Source organism: Dermacentor variabilis, chromosome 11 (genome assembly GCF_050947875.1).
Source record: "Dermacentor variabilis isolate Ectoservices chromosome 11, ASM5094787v1, whole genome shotgun sequence".
NCBI classification, from domain to species: domain Eukaryota; kingdom Metazoa; phylum Arthropoda; class Arachnida; order Ixodida; family Ixodidae; genus Dermacentor; species Dermacentor variabilis.
In genome coordinates this window covers 66,819,953-66,833,925 of record NC_134578.1, presented here as the reverse complement: position 1 = coordinate 66,833,925, position 13,973 = coordinate 66,819,953, and the positions used below count along the sequence as shown (strand labels likewise).

General features: G+C 44.6%; 1 protein-coding gene across 1 annotated transcript in view; it reads left to right on the top strand.

Annotated features, from left to right (window-relative positions):
• Positions 1-13,374, top strand: part of LOC142564308 (venom metalloproteinase antarease-like TpachMP_B) — a 33,668-nt gene extending 20,294 nt beyond the window's left edge. Inside the window, exons 6-9 of the mRNA XM_075675259.1 lie at positions 1,322-1,486; positions 5,965-6,109; positions 7,085-7,213; positions 13,257-13,374. Of these exons, the coding sequence (XP_075531374.1) occupies positions 1,322-1,486; positions 5,965-6,100 (301 nt within the window). The 3' untranslated portion in view covers positions 6,101-6,109; positions 7,085-7,213; positions 13,257-13,374. The remainder of the gene's footprint in view (positions 1-1,321; positions 1,487-5,964; positions 6,110-7,084; positions 7,214-13,256) is intronic.
• Positions 13,375-13,973: the final 599 nt, after the last annotated feature.

The window sequence follows — 13,973 nt, the reverse complement described above, 5'->3', positions numbered from 1 at the left end:
GACCTGCAATGCAGGACACCATTGCTACTGTATTTTTGTTTTATGTTGTTGGCGTGCTTCCAGAGGAGATCATTGAGGCAGCGTTCCGTAGTTCCTATGCGTACGGGGGCCCGCAATTCAAGGGTATTTCATAAACGACTCCAGTGATGCAGCTGGTGACGGGCTCCTGATGCCTCTTGTCGCAACCTTTTTTTGGGGTGTCATCTCGGTTGACCCTTCTGCATAAATCGTTCAGTTTACCAGCGGCTCAAAAAAAAAACCAAAACACGCGCCCTTCCCGCGGCCTTCTTCAATCTATAGGATACCCCGTGGACATACAGAATGACAGCCATTTTCAAAATGGTCTCCTTGGTTTCCGTGGCTTCCTCCTTCTTCCGCCAACGTATCTTCCGCTTCCTGTACCAGAAGAACGCTTGGAAAATCAGTCCACAAAAGCCGCTGTACCTAGCATTCAAATACCATTTCAATCTAGTGTATGTACGATGTTTGCACTGCATTACGGAAGACGGCTTTTGCTATGTCCCTCTTCACTAACCTTGAGTGAGCGGATGAAAAAGGTAGGGACTTTTTCTGAGCGGGGTACATATTTCCAGCATTCATGTTCTGTCTTGAACAAAGATAGAACGTCCAGAAAACGCAAGGTGTTGTCCTCCGGTAGCTCTTTCGTAAGCGTGAGACCATTCATATTATCTACGAATCTTTCGTAGACGACTTGTACCACTGAAGCGAGATCGTCTTCAGTCGCCTCAATGAAAACGAGGTACTCGTCGACGTACCTGAACATTTTCTTGGCTACGAGCGCTGGGAGGTCTCTTTCGATGTCAAGGTCGTAGTGGGCTAGCAACATGTCACTCAGTACAGGTGCCAGGCATGAGCAAATACCGAACTGTGTTTTTCCCCCGCATGCATAAGAACACTAACCAGCACACGCGTTAAATTATCGAGTCATTTTCCATCACACGACGTGCTCCTTCATGCATCTATTCCCTATGCATCCACTTGCTAGACTAGGAAATCGCATATCTGCAAATTTAACACATCTCCGCCCACCGGCAATCTGAAGTCAGTCTTCTCACGTTTTTCATGCTAATTATGTGTCCTATATCTTGCTTCTCTGCCTATATATTCCGCGCTCGCGCAGTAAATATACCTATTGGAAGTCAGCGCCTTTGTCGCGTGCCTCTTTTTCTGCGTCCCATTGTTCGCGCTGTTTGCTAAAGTATGGGTTCGCACCAAGAAGATCGGCTAGCCGCTATTCACACGTATCTACCTAACATGCCTGTGGGTTGCATCTGCATCTTAAATGGCTCTTGCATCTTAGCCTAGGATCCGAGCACGATGGGGCAGAGGCTCTTGAGTACATTCCAAACAGCCCCGGAGCCATTTCCTGTCCGGATGACCCGAAATTCGTCATGTCGGCAAGCCAGCCACCCGGACTACTGTCATTGTCTACGTGCACCCGCGACCAAGTTATGGCGTTCTTAAGGTGAGTACTGACATGTTCCAGTTTGCTTACCTTAAGTAAACACTTTCATATGGTAGAAAAATTCTGTACCAGTCTTCACTGGAGCGGATTTCATTGAAATGTATGTAGTATCATAGGGCACACAGCAATAAAGCTCGCTGCTTCGCCCGAACGGCGACGCATTGGTTGCGATAGCAAATACTTACTCAGCTATACAAAGTAAGGTTACTTGTTTCATAAGCTGCATAAACTGCTGTAAACGTTTCCCGACTAACTAACTTATTAAGCACGTTGTCACGCACGCACAGACTCAAGTGAACACATGTCATTCCATGGCAGCCGACTCTCGCTGGCGTCATGAAGAGTGGCAGCAGCGGCGAGCGCATTCTCCTCCGTCATGCCTCTCGCGTCAACCCCAGCTAGGCGCGAGAAAAGACAGCGGGCACGAAGCCATCGTCTCTCTGGTTGGCTAGCCTTTGAACGCAGCGCAGACTACGTATAACACAGGGCACAAGGAGCCGCATCCCCCCCTCGCAGCCATAGTAGAAAAGGAGACGCGCAGTGACCAGCGCCCTTCCCTTTACGCCCTCCTACCATGTGCGCATGCTCCCGCTTCCCAAGCTTGGGCACGGGAGAAGATGGCACGCGCCCTCACCGTCTTCCTCCCTTCACTCGCGGGCAGGCGCCGCTGTTGCAAGTCACCATCCTGCTCGACTCACCCTGGCAAGCTTTGCCGCGTTCCTACATCCTACGGCGCGTGCTCACAGTGTTATCGACACTTGCACCTTATAGCGAACACCACGACGACACTTATGTCGGAAATTAGCCAGTGTTGTACACATTACTTTTGTCGCGATAGTCGTTCAAATTTTAGTAGTATTACATTGCTAAGTAGGCATTGGAAATGCAGAAGAAATGAAGCATAACTCAGCGGACCTGTAGTCGTTAATTGCGGCCTATCGTGAAGTACCGTGCGTCAAACGTACTTGTGCCATGAACTCCACTTTCTTGAATTCGATAATACAGTGTCCGATATTTCAGTTTAGGGTGCTATCGAGCCACATGGAGAATGACTGAACCAACATGGCAAAAATAACAATGCATGTGTGGTGAAACCAGTGATATCTGTGGACCAGTTAATTGCTCCTACAAGCAAGTGGTTTTGACCATTCACTATGCAACCTCCCTACGTATATCGTTCGTTGTTTCTCGGGACTCTGGTACCTTTACAAACCTGCTTTCAATTCTAAATTAACATCAAATAACCAAGCTTTTATTTCACATCAAGACCTGTTAGGAATGTTATGATACCGGGATCATGCCGTGACCTATGCAACTAGTGCTGCGTTATACAATCTGAGTGGTCATGTGCTCGAAAGTGTCCGTTCAATTTAGAGACGATATTTCCTGCATATGAAGTATTTACAGTTTCAATAGCATTGTCAATTTGGCTTCCGTTCCTTAAAAACATCACATACCAAGCGACATAAAGAGCAGGAAACACTTCTGGATCAAATTCCCCTATTTTTTGTTATCCTAAGCAAGGTAGCAGAGTCAAGCAGCTTAACGGAGACATTGAGTAATATTAATTTGAATGTTTTGGCACTTGACATACACAAGTTAATATTTGAAAAAAAAGAAGGTGTTGAGGTACGGCTTTAGGCATTGCTTCATTTGACTTTGATTTCCATCGATGCATTTTTTTTTCAGAAAGCTTTGCGGGAGAACGCTCTCAATAAAAAATTGAAGCCTTTGAAGCACACGGCTTTAGAGATGCTACAACTCTGTGAATTTGTATATACGCATCTCTTCCTCATACGATCATCATCATTCATCATCATCATCATCATCAGCCTGGTTATGCCCACTGCAGGGCAAAGGCCTCTCCCATACTTCTCCATCTACCCCGGTCATGTGCTAATTGTGGCCATGTTGTCCCTGCAAACTTCTTAATTTCATCCGCCCACCTAACTTTCTGCCGCCCCCTGTTACGCTTCCCTTCTCTGAGGATCCAGTCCGTAACCCTTAATGACCGTAACCCTTAATGACCCTCCTCATTAGATGTCCTGCCCATGCCCATTTCTTTTTCTTGATTTCCACTAAGATGTCATTAACTCGCGTTTGTTCCCTCACCCAATCTGCTCTTTTCTTATCCCTTCACGTTACACCCATCATTCTTCTTTCCATAGCTCGTTGCGTCGTCCTCAATTTGAGTAGAGCCCTTTTCGTAAGCCTGCAGGTTTCTGCCCCGTAGGTGAGTACTGGTAAGGCACAGCTGTTATATACTTTTCTCTTGAGGGATAATGGCAACCCGCTGTTCATGATCTGAGAATGCCTGCCAAACGCACCCCAGCTCATTCTTATTCTTCTGATTATTTCCGTCTTATGATCCGGATCCGCCGTCACTACCTGCCCTAAGTAGATGTATTCCCTTATGACTTCCAGTGCCTCGCTGCCTATTGTAAATTGCTGTTCTCTTCCGAGACTGCTAAGCATTACTTTAGTTTCCTGCAGATTAATTTTTAGACCCACTCTTCTGCTTTGCCTCTCCAGGTCAGTGATCATGCATTGCAGTTGGTTCCCTGAGTTACTAAGCAAGGCAATATCATCAACGAATCGCAATTTACTAAGGTATTCTCCATTAACTTTTATCCCCAATTCTTCCCCATAACTCCATAACTTTCTACTCCATAATAATATGAGCGCTTTACCACCAGCTTCTAAATATTTGCCGAAGTTTCTACAGCGTTTTAGAGCCGCGCGAACACCAGTAATTTCGGAAATTCTCGATCAGGCATGTTTAGTGTGTCCCAAAATTCACTAGAAATAGGAACGTTTCGGCATTTCTGCTTTGAAATGTTGCCAACCAAAAAAGAAAGAAAAGGAGATGCGTGACAGCTGACCACTCAGGGTTAATAAACATGGAACGCTACAACAAAGAAGAATGCGTTTTATACTTGTTGAGCGATATTTGAAAATATATTAATGGTTTGGCAGGTTTCCCATTTCGGTGAACCAAATTTGCCGTCCAGAATATGTAATTTATTGCCGTTTGACTTTTTTTCTTCGGGTTCCTTTATTTATAAGGTTTTCTCAACAAGCCCACGACCACTCATGCCTTGAAGGGGAAAATTGAGGGCTGTATCAACGAAATTTAGCCACATTCGTGCAAAACTGTCCTGGAAAATTTCAGCAAAAGAGTGCCTATGTGCCAGCATAGAGGTGGAGGCCATTTGCCCGATATGCTAATCCATACATAAACCCTGTACTCTATACTTATGAACCAATGGGAAATTGACAATTTTTAATAATTAACCTGTGTTTTCTATCAAAATTATTGCTTCCGCAAATTTCGGGACACCTTATATAGTTTTCGTACTCCAACGAGGTTATTCGACTGGACGATTGCTGACAGTGCTCGGTGTTAGTTTGCTACCCGTGAGTTCGTTTCGTCACCAGGCTCACGTAAACTAATTAACAGCTCTATTCTTGTCCGTCTTATCTCTTTTTGTGCGGGGTATGTCCTCGGACGATACCGGAAGTGGTTCAACGCTGCCCAGAGTCCACTTGGTATTGTTATCTGCTACGACGAAAGCATTGAGAAAAGAAAGGCGATTCCAAAGTCGGTGCCGTCTGACACAGTCTCTGAGAGGTTTAGCTGCCACGATGCAAGGATGTTAGACGCTGTCACGTGTTCACTCGTCAAGTACGGGGAGAGAAACCAGTGGCTCTGTGGAGCAATGGATATTGGCACGCATGCGCCTGCACCCGCTCGTGCTGTGTGACGCGACGTAAGCCGCAATCGTTTCAAAACACTTGTCTGCTTTGAAATGCGAGAAGCATGCGTGTCGTTGTCCCCTAATTGTTTTCTTTCGTATTTATTGTCGTGTTATCATGATAGGGCTATGAGAACGCTGTCTCCTAAATCAGAGTTCCGATCGTATGTTCAGTACCATAATCGGGTTATTGAAGTGGCCAACAACGAAGCGCAACAGTAACATAATGAAGATCATCATCAGCCTATTTTATGTTCACTGCAGGACGAAGCCCGCTCCCTTAAATTTCTCAGTGTTCCCCCTGTAATTCACCCAGTAATTGATCCAGGTAAACATAATTTACCTTTGCCGTAATAATGTGCGTAGGATGAGAAAAGAAAATTCAAATTATTAGGATGATAATAATTATGGTAATGAATGTCCTACTGCATATATTCAAGCAGTATCGGTGACTCTATGTTCACTGGTATAAACCAGGAAACGGTTTGCGCTTACCTGGGATCCAATGGTGGATTTGTTTGATGCGGCGCGAGCTTTGCACTTCCAAGCCGTGTTGCCGTGTCACCTGTTTCCATGTCAATGTCTTATCTTTCTACCGTGGTCATATGTGTAAGGCTAATCCTCGGTTCATCGCTGTTGTAGTGCAAGGGCACGTTTCTGTTTAAATAATAATTGGAAGGTAAAAGGAACGTTGTTTCAATATCAACTCGCTCTTTCTTGCAGAATGGACCAGGCTGCCTGTCTTAAACAGGCCGCGCCACCACTGTTGCCTCCGATCTCCGAAGCAAATTTGCGAAAGCCTATTATTTACGCTTCCGAATATTGTACTTATCGGCACAAAGATGCCGCAGCGGTATAATTTATCCCGGTAAGCTATTTATTTATTTATTTATTTATTTATCTATCTATTTGTATAATTATTTATTTATTCTATCCTCTAAGGCATTACACCGTTGTTGAGGGGGTGGGGGGGCATTGAATGGACACTTACTAATTTCATATAGAGCACTTTGCATGAAACAGAAAATTAGAAATAGCAGCAAAAAATGAATGAACGATAATGGCATCTTGTCATAAGGTACGTGGAATGATATGGTGACACACAGGTCATTGTGCTGTGCATGCATAGATTTGCACAAAAAAACTATAGAATAGGCAAGAAAGAAAACAGGAAAAACAAAGAAAGGTCGCACCAAACAGACCTGGTAAGTAATTCGTGTAATATTTTTGGGCTAGTACTTCTAGCAGTGTAGGCGGGCAGGGCATTCCAGTCACTACCATTTTTGGGTGAAAATGGGTGGGAATACGTCATGGTGTATTACGCTCATTATTTTCAAGGGAAACGTAATTACATTATATCATAGGTATCCACGCTTTTAGACCCGGAAAGCACAGTATGAGTAATCGCAACGTCTTATATTTGCTAAATTGAGGCTTCGAATGCAAGATAAAGCAGTCAGAGTGACCTTTTTTAAGTAGCAAATGATTTAACGATTTACTACTCGTATATCCATTAATAAAGCAAGCTTCTTCAATGTAATGAATATGTATGTATGTATGTATGCATGTATGTATGTACGTATGTATATATATATATATATATATATATATATATATATATATATATATATATATATATATATGCATCGTTGAAGCAATGATGTAGCGCGCTAACGAAGATTGCGTTTTTCATGTTTTGTAATCTTAAGACATGGAAAATGCAGGTATCGTAAGTGTGCTACTTCACACACTTCTTCAACTACCCGTGAACCGGACCTACAGAACCTTCCTTCGAAATATATATATATATATATATATATATATATATATATTTACATTGCAGGTTTATAGCGAAGAATACGCTATAGAGAAGTGCATTTTAGTGTGCGCAACGACCAATGCTGATGGGGAGAAGGAATACAATATTCATCACGCGCCTGATTACATGCAATGCAGCCCGGGGAAAAATCTGGTAAGCTTATTGTGATCCTACTAGCAAACGGCATATAATAATTTCCGCCTGTACGTTGCTCATTCCACTTCTGTTAGGGTACTGTTTGGTAAAATACTTGTGTAGTTAGTCGGTTGTTTGCCATTGCAAGATATGTAGTGATTTGGCTACAACATCTGCCACATAACGTTGCTGTTATTCGGGACGGATCAATATTATGATCGCTACTCTTTCACTCTAACACTGCGACCAATCGCTTCGTGAAGCTAACAGCGCATCTTTTTCGGACAGAGCTGCGGCGCCAGCAAGGCGAGACACGTTTTGCGGATCGAGTGTTGTTTGTTCGTTTACTGTCGCCGTCACGGACAGGAAGTGGAGCGGCAGGTTTCCTTGGCCTAGGGATCTAAGGAGGACAGACGGCGTTTAAGTGAACTTTTCGGCTCCTCAGTGTATGCGTCACTTCAGTCATGCTAGACTGATGAGATGTAAGCTTCTTCACTCTTTGTGTGTGTGTCGTAAATAAACCCAGTACCCCTCGTTCTCGATGAGAACACGTTCGTCCCTTCAACAACGTTTTTAGGGTGGATGAGTCGGACAACGGCATGGGCCAGCTACCCGTTTTTATACGCCCGACCCAAACTCTTACACTGGGTAGTTTATTACAGAGTGAAGTTGGTGTAATATACAAAATTGAACAAAGAGGCAGTTGTAATGTTTAGGACTTTAATACGAAGAGCGAAATTAGAAAGGCGAAGCTTTACATATATGGTTCGTCAATATAAATATAAAACTATGAAGATTTATGCTGAACAGTCGGATGCCTTTCAGGCTTTTTTTGCGCAATTTGTTACATCTCGCTGGTAAGCAGAGCAAGTTGGCTTTATTGGGCGCGTAAAGAATGTGAATGAAGTTTGGAGCTAAATATAGTCTACTGTACTAATCTGTAAGAATTACGTTAAAATGAAAAATCTACTGCCCGCAAATTTCTTGCGACAACTTCATGCCAGGTGGACAAAAATACACTTGACTTCAGAGAGAGAGATGAATGTACGGGGAAACGAAAGGGGGCTAACCTGATTGAGGCCAGTTAGCTACACTGCATTGTGGAAGGGGGCACCTGATGAGAGAATTGTTTCCTATTATGCACAGCTTGAAGTGTTCCTAGTTCCTTTGGAACGCAAACCGAAAGTTCTTCGTGCCTGACACTGCATCCAAGTTCTCCTAACTTATTTGCACCAGACTGATATATTTAATTAGGTCATCAAAGGACATAGATGAGAAAGTGCATAGATCAGGATTGCTTTTCGATTGGCAAGTTACAGGCGTGCGCCCTATTCTTCCTATTGAAGCGGAACAATTAAACAGTTCACGCCTACTTGCTTGTACAGCTCACACGGGGAGATAAAACAGAATCAAATATGTGTCAATCTTTGTTATACACTTTACAGAATGACAATGTAAAGCAGTTCAATAGAATCGCAATAGATTTGTAGGCTCGTGATTCCAAATGAAGAAGAAGAAGGAGAAGAAACTTTTTTAATGAATGGTCCGGCAGTTTTTTTCTTCTGGTGGCCCCAGGTGGCAGCTCGAAGTCCTTGGACTCGGGCGGCATCTCTGGCTTGCCGGACGGCCAAGAGCTGGTCTGCTAGCTCTCAATTTTTGATAGCCGCCTCCCAGCAGCAGCGACACCGACGGAGAAGGTCCACGGCTGCTCCCGCAGCCGGGGCGGCGTCGGGAATAAGCGAGCTCGATGCTTCCCATACTGGGATAACGGCCGTGATCACGTACGCATCGCGAACGGAGGTGGTCTCTCCAAATGAGCAAAAAAAATATGGCGCTGATTGGTACCAATATTTGAAATGAACGAGCATGTATGTGTCGTGATTCAGACTAACTAGAAAAGTTACGTGGCTTAGCAGAGTGGCCGCCACCTCCTCTGTTTTTTATCAATGCAAGCGACATGCAGCCGATCCAACCGTTCAGCACCCTCACCTATCGCCCTCTCCTACTCCCCGCCATCGGCTAGCGTTCGAGCCTGCTTTACGGTCGCGGAGAAGAGTACCATCAGGGTGGCGCCTCACGGCGGTAGTCGGCGGAACACAGTCACACGACGACCTGGCAGATGAAGGGACGGAGCGTCTACCGCTTCTCCACGCGAATGGCAGCGGCCCGCGCTCGGAGGCGCGTGTGGTGCAAGCAGTCGTACGTAAAACAAAGCCTAAAACCCGTAAATGAAAGAAAAGTAGCGCCATCTCTCTCCTCCGCCTACGCCGGCGTTGGCTCCCCTCCGCGATGCCAAACTAGCAGACGCTCTCCAAAGACGCCCTCCATGTTCTCTGCGCGTCTTTCTTCAACGCTAAGTGGAGAGAACGCAAAGTGCTAAGTATGCCAGCAGGTGGCGCTCATTGTTGACACCGCTGAAGAGGAAAGAGGAAGCCACGAAATTGGTGGAATAAGGAAATAAGAGAGGTCATCGAACAACGACGGTGCGCATTTCGGGAACACAGAGTAGCAAAGACGGCGCAGTTATCTGAAGAGGAAATAGGCCAAAAAAGTGCAGGTCCTCGTCCAGGCTAAAATAAAGCAGTCCTCTGACCGCTGGCTGGCTGAAGTTCGCGATGCAACTAAAGGGGGGTCAAGAAAATTCTGGAACCATATAAGCTGTCTGGGTAAAGCTAATCACAGAAAACAGGAACAGATTCACGATGCCGAAGGAAACTGTTTAGAGGGAGATGACACTGTGAACTACATTGGTTCAGTTATAGCAGAGTCATTTAGGAAAGACGATAGGGTAATCGCCCCAAATGAGGGAGCAACACAGAATAGCATAATAGAAAACAGCTTAGAACTGACCAATCTTAACTGAAAAAAGGCGGAAGCAAATGTTCCAAAATGCACGTCCGCGGGTATAGACGAAATTCCAATCAAGTTAAATAATGAACTTGGCCCAACAAGCAAGGAAACGCTGATAAAAGCATTGGAGGCAGTCATAACAAATAAGCAAATTCCGCACAGCAGGAAACAGAGTAAAATGAATATGATTTATAAAATAAAGGGTGATAAGAACATAAATGTATTCCGACCAATTAAGGTAACATCAGTTATATATAGGCTGGCGATGCAGGCGCTGAAATTAGAAGTGCAGTCATGGGTAGAAAGTAATAGAATACTCGGAGAACTTTAGAACGGGTTCAGAAGTGGTAGGCGCTTAGATGATGGCCTGTTCGTGCTTACCCAGTGTATAGAAATAGCTAAGGCGGAAAATAGACCTCTGCATTTAGCCTTCCTGGACATAAGTGGTGCATACAACAACGTGAACAGGGAACTCCTGTGGAACATATTAAAAGCTGAAGGTATCGGTCATGAGCTAATTGATTTTCTACAGGAACTATATTGAGAAAATAATGTTGAGATAACATGGGAAGGAATTAAGAGTACGACAACTGTTGAGGTTCACAAAGGATTAAGGCAAGGTTGTCCTCTATCACCGCTGCTGTTCATGCTTTATATGATAAGCGTGGAAGGAAGGTTACAATGAAGCAATCTAGGGTATAATCTGTCGTATAGAATAGGCGAAAAGGTTGTTGAGCAACGACTACCGGGTTTAATCTATGCGGACGATATTGTACTGTTAGCAGGTAGCCAGAAAGATATGCAAAATCTGGTTAAAAAGTGTGGAGACGAAAGAGACAGTTTAGGTTTCTGTTTTAATGCAGGTAAGTCCGGTGGGATGTTTTTCAACGATACCATTGATCAGGAGCTTACAATACAAGGCCATGGAACACCCCGAGTGGTCGAATACAAATATCTCGGGATATGGATAAACAAAGGGCAGATGTACGCGCAAAAGCACGAACAGTCTCTCATAGCAAAAGGGCGAGGAGATGCCGGGATAATAAAACATAGGGCATTGTGGGGGTACAACAGGTATGAGGTACTGAGAGGTATTTGGAAAGGAGTAATGGTGCCAGGGCTTACTTTCGGGAATGCGGTCCTATGTTTAAGGGCAGAGGTGCAGTCAAGACTAGAAGTAAATCAGACAGCCGTGGGAAGGTTAGCACTAGGTGCCCACGGGAAAACCACAAACGAAGCAGTACAAGGGGACATGGGCTGGGCATCGTTCCAAGCACGGGAAGCTCAGAGTAAAATCCTATAAGAAAAACATCTGAGGAAATTGGACGATAACAGGTGGGCAGCTAAGGTGTTTAAATACCTATACAGAAAGAGCGTTGACTCACAATGGCGGAAAAGAACTAGGAAATTAACCAATAACTATGCCAGACACGAGGACGAAGAAAGACAGAGCATTAAACGACAGGTTAAGAACGCGGAAGGTAAAAATTGGATAAATTCAATGGAAAAGAAGCATAGTGCGGAACTATATCGATACTGGAAACAGTGAATCAGGAAGGAAGCGTTTTATGATAACTCAAGAGGCAGTGCCCTACTCTTTTAAGGTAGGTCAGGATGTCTTATAACGCGGCGCTATAAAAAGAAATTTAACGAAGAAGAAGACACATGTACTGTGTGTGGTAAATATGTAGAAACAATGGAACACCTCATACTAAAATGTGATGGTATCAAGCCCGATGTCGATGCGGCCACAGTCACCCTTCCTGAGGCCCTAGGGTTCAGAGATAATAATAGTCATGTAAATAAATATGCGGTGGAAATTAGCAAAAGGCGATTGGAGGATTGGTGGCACAAAAGCAGAGAGGTGACATAAGGTTAAAAGGTTAGGAAGACGTATTTAAAGAAAATCGAGAAATTCAATAACACAGAACACAGATAAACATAAAAGGCAAAATAAAAATCTGAGCATGGTGGCAACTGCCATCGCCCCGTTTCAAAGGGGACGCTCCTACCTTCCATCCATCCATCGTAGACTGCTTGCAGGTACCGTCCGTGCGGCGGTGCTGAAGCTCGAGTAGGTGTGGTCAATGTTCATAACGGTTCGACGCGAATGGATAAGGCGCGAAAGAGCAATAACGGCGTATGATGATCGGAACGGCATCAGCGCACCTGTTTGCCTACGTGTCGTCACAGTTTCGTAACGTACTTCGATACACTCAAAATACACTGTTCGCAAGCATTCAGGCCAAACAAGGACAACCCAGTGGAATGTATGACTGAGTAGACAAAAAAGCATGTGCGTTTGAAGACGACTTGATTGAAGTCGGGCACGAGAGTTCCAAATAAACGCAACGCCAACATGCTGCACAAAAAAGCGCGAAAAACTAAGGAAACGGCATACAAGTGGTAGCGTATGAGATTAGTGATGGAGCGAAGTGCTCGCTTGCCTCACAGACCCGGGACCTTTACGTTGGGTTTAAATCATCCCGGCTGATTATTTGAAGCCAGACCTTCCCCCGTGCCGCGTCTCGCTTGGCAGGTGGAATGCGGAAATGTCGCATGCCATGCCGTGCAATTGTGCTGCACCCGAAGGCACAGCAACGCAGCACCGCGAACACGGAACTACGCTAATAAAGGCAAATGAGGCTCGAAACGAGGTTCCGGCGTGCGCAGCTCGCAGTTTGCCACCGCGATGGCGGCGGAGGAAAAAAAAAGCCAGCAAGAAAAAAAATCGCGCGCGGGCACGCGCCACTGTCCGGCCAATGTGAGGGCTGAAAGTCGAGGGAAAGCGCAGGGGAGGAGGACGGCGGCAATCTTCAAAGGATGACGCTAGTTTTGATTTTTATTGAGGGCTTTTAGTCGTTCCGTCTGGGTAAATCGCGGCAACTCATTGAACTAAGGAGCGCCAACGGGTCCCATTGGAGAGAGAGCGATTCCGCTGGCATTGAAAAAAACAGAGGACGTGATGGAGTGGCCAACAGTCTTTGTTCGATGATAAAAAAAAGCTTGTCGCAACTTAGGACATACGAAGTCTGTAAGCACAATGTGTGGTATATATATATATATATATATATATATATATATATATATATATATATATATATATATATATATATATATATACAGCAGGGGTTGGTCGCTGTGCATGTATCTGTAGCGAAACCTTAAGCCTACTAGGGTGCTAAATATACGACCGGGTTTTCTTTTTCAGGTGTGCTATAAAGGCTTTTGTGGACAGATTCCTCCCAGACCAAAGCCACCTCATGAGCAACTAAGAACACTTGCCAACGTTCGTTGGCAGTTAAGAAATGCAGTCTACAAAAAATAAAACGTCCCACTATGTCACTTATTTCATTTTTCGTGCTCAGTAAGGAAGATTTTTAAGCAAGGAAAAGGAGTCGCAACAAGAAATTAGCTTCGTTATGGCGTCAAGCAGGGACTGAGCGTAAACGTTACCGTGCACCGAAGTTGGTATAGGAGCGTCGTCGAGTAGAACAAACAAGTGAAGAACAACGCAATGTGGCGTTTTAAAAAAGCGTCACTCTTACGTCTGAGACATGCACGACGAAATGTGTAAAGCGAATGCTTGTGTATATATCAGAAAGTACTCGGCAAGACATTGATTCTGGGGTGCGATGTGTATGGAAACCATTGCACGTCACATTTCCACAACTATTTGGCATTTGTAGTTTTTTTTACGTTTGCCATTCCTCTTATTGCCGTGTAGCTTTTAACTGTTGAGTCTCTATACCTTTTCCTCACGATTAAACACTGACACGTTAAGTCCAGCAGCCACTAGGATAGGCTAGACGATTACGTCCACGCATTTCTGCATTCCGTTTTTTTTTGAAGCTGCGATATTTATAAAGCAGAAACTAAACCTGGAAACTCAATAGACCTGCATTCCCACGCTTCCCCACCACTCAAC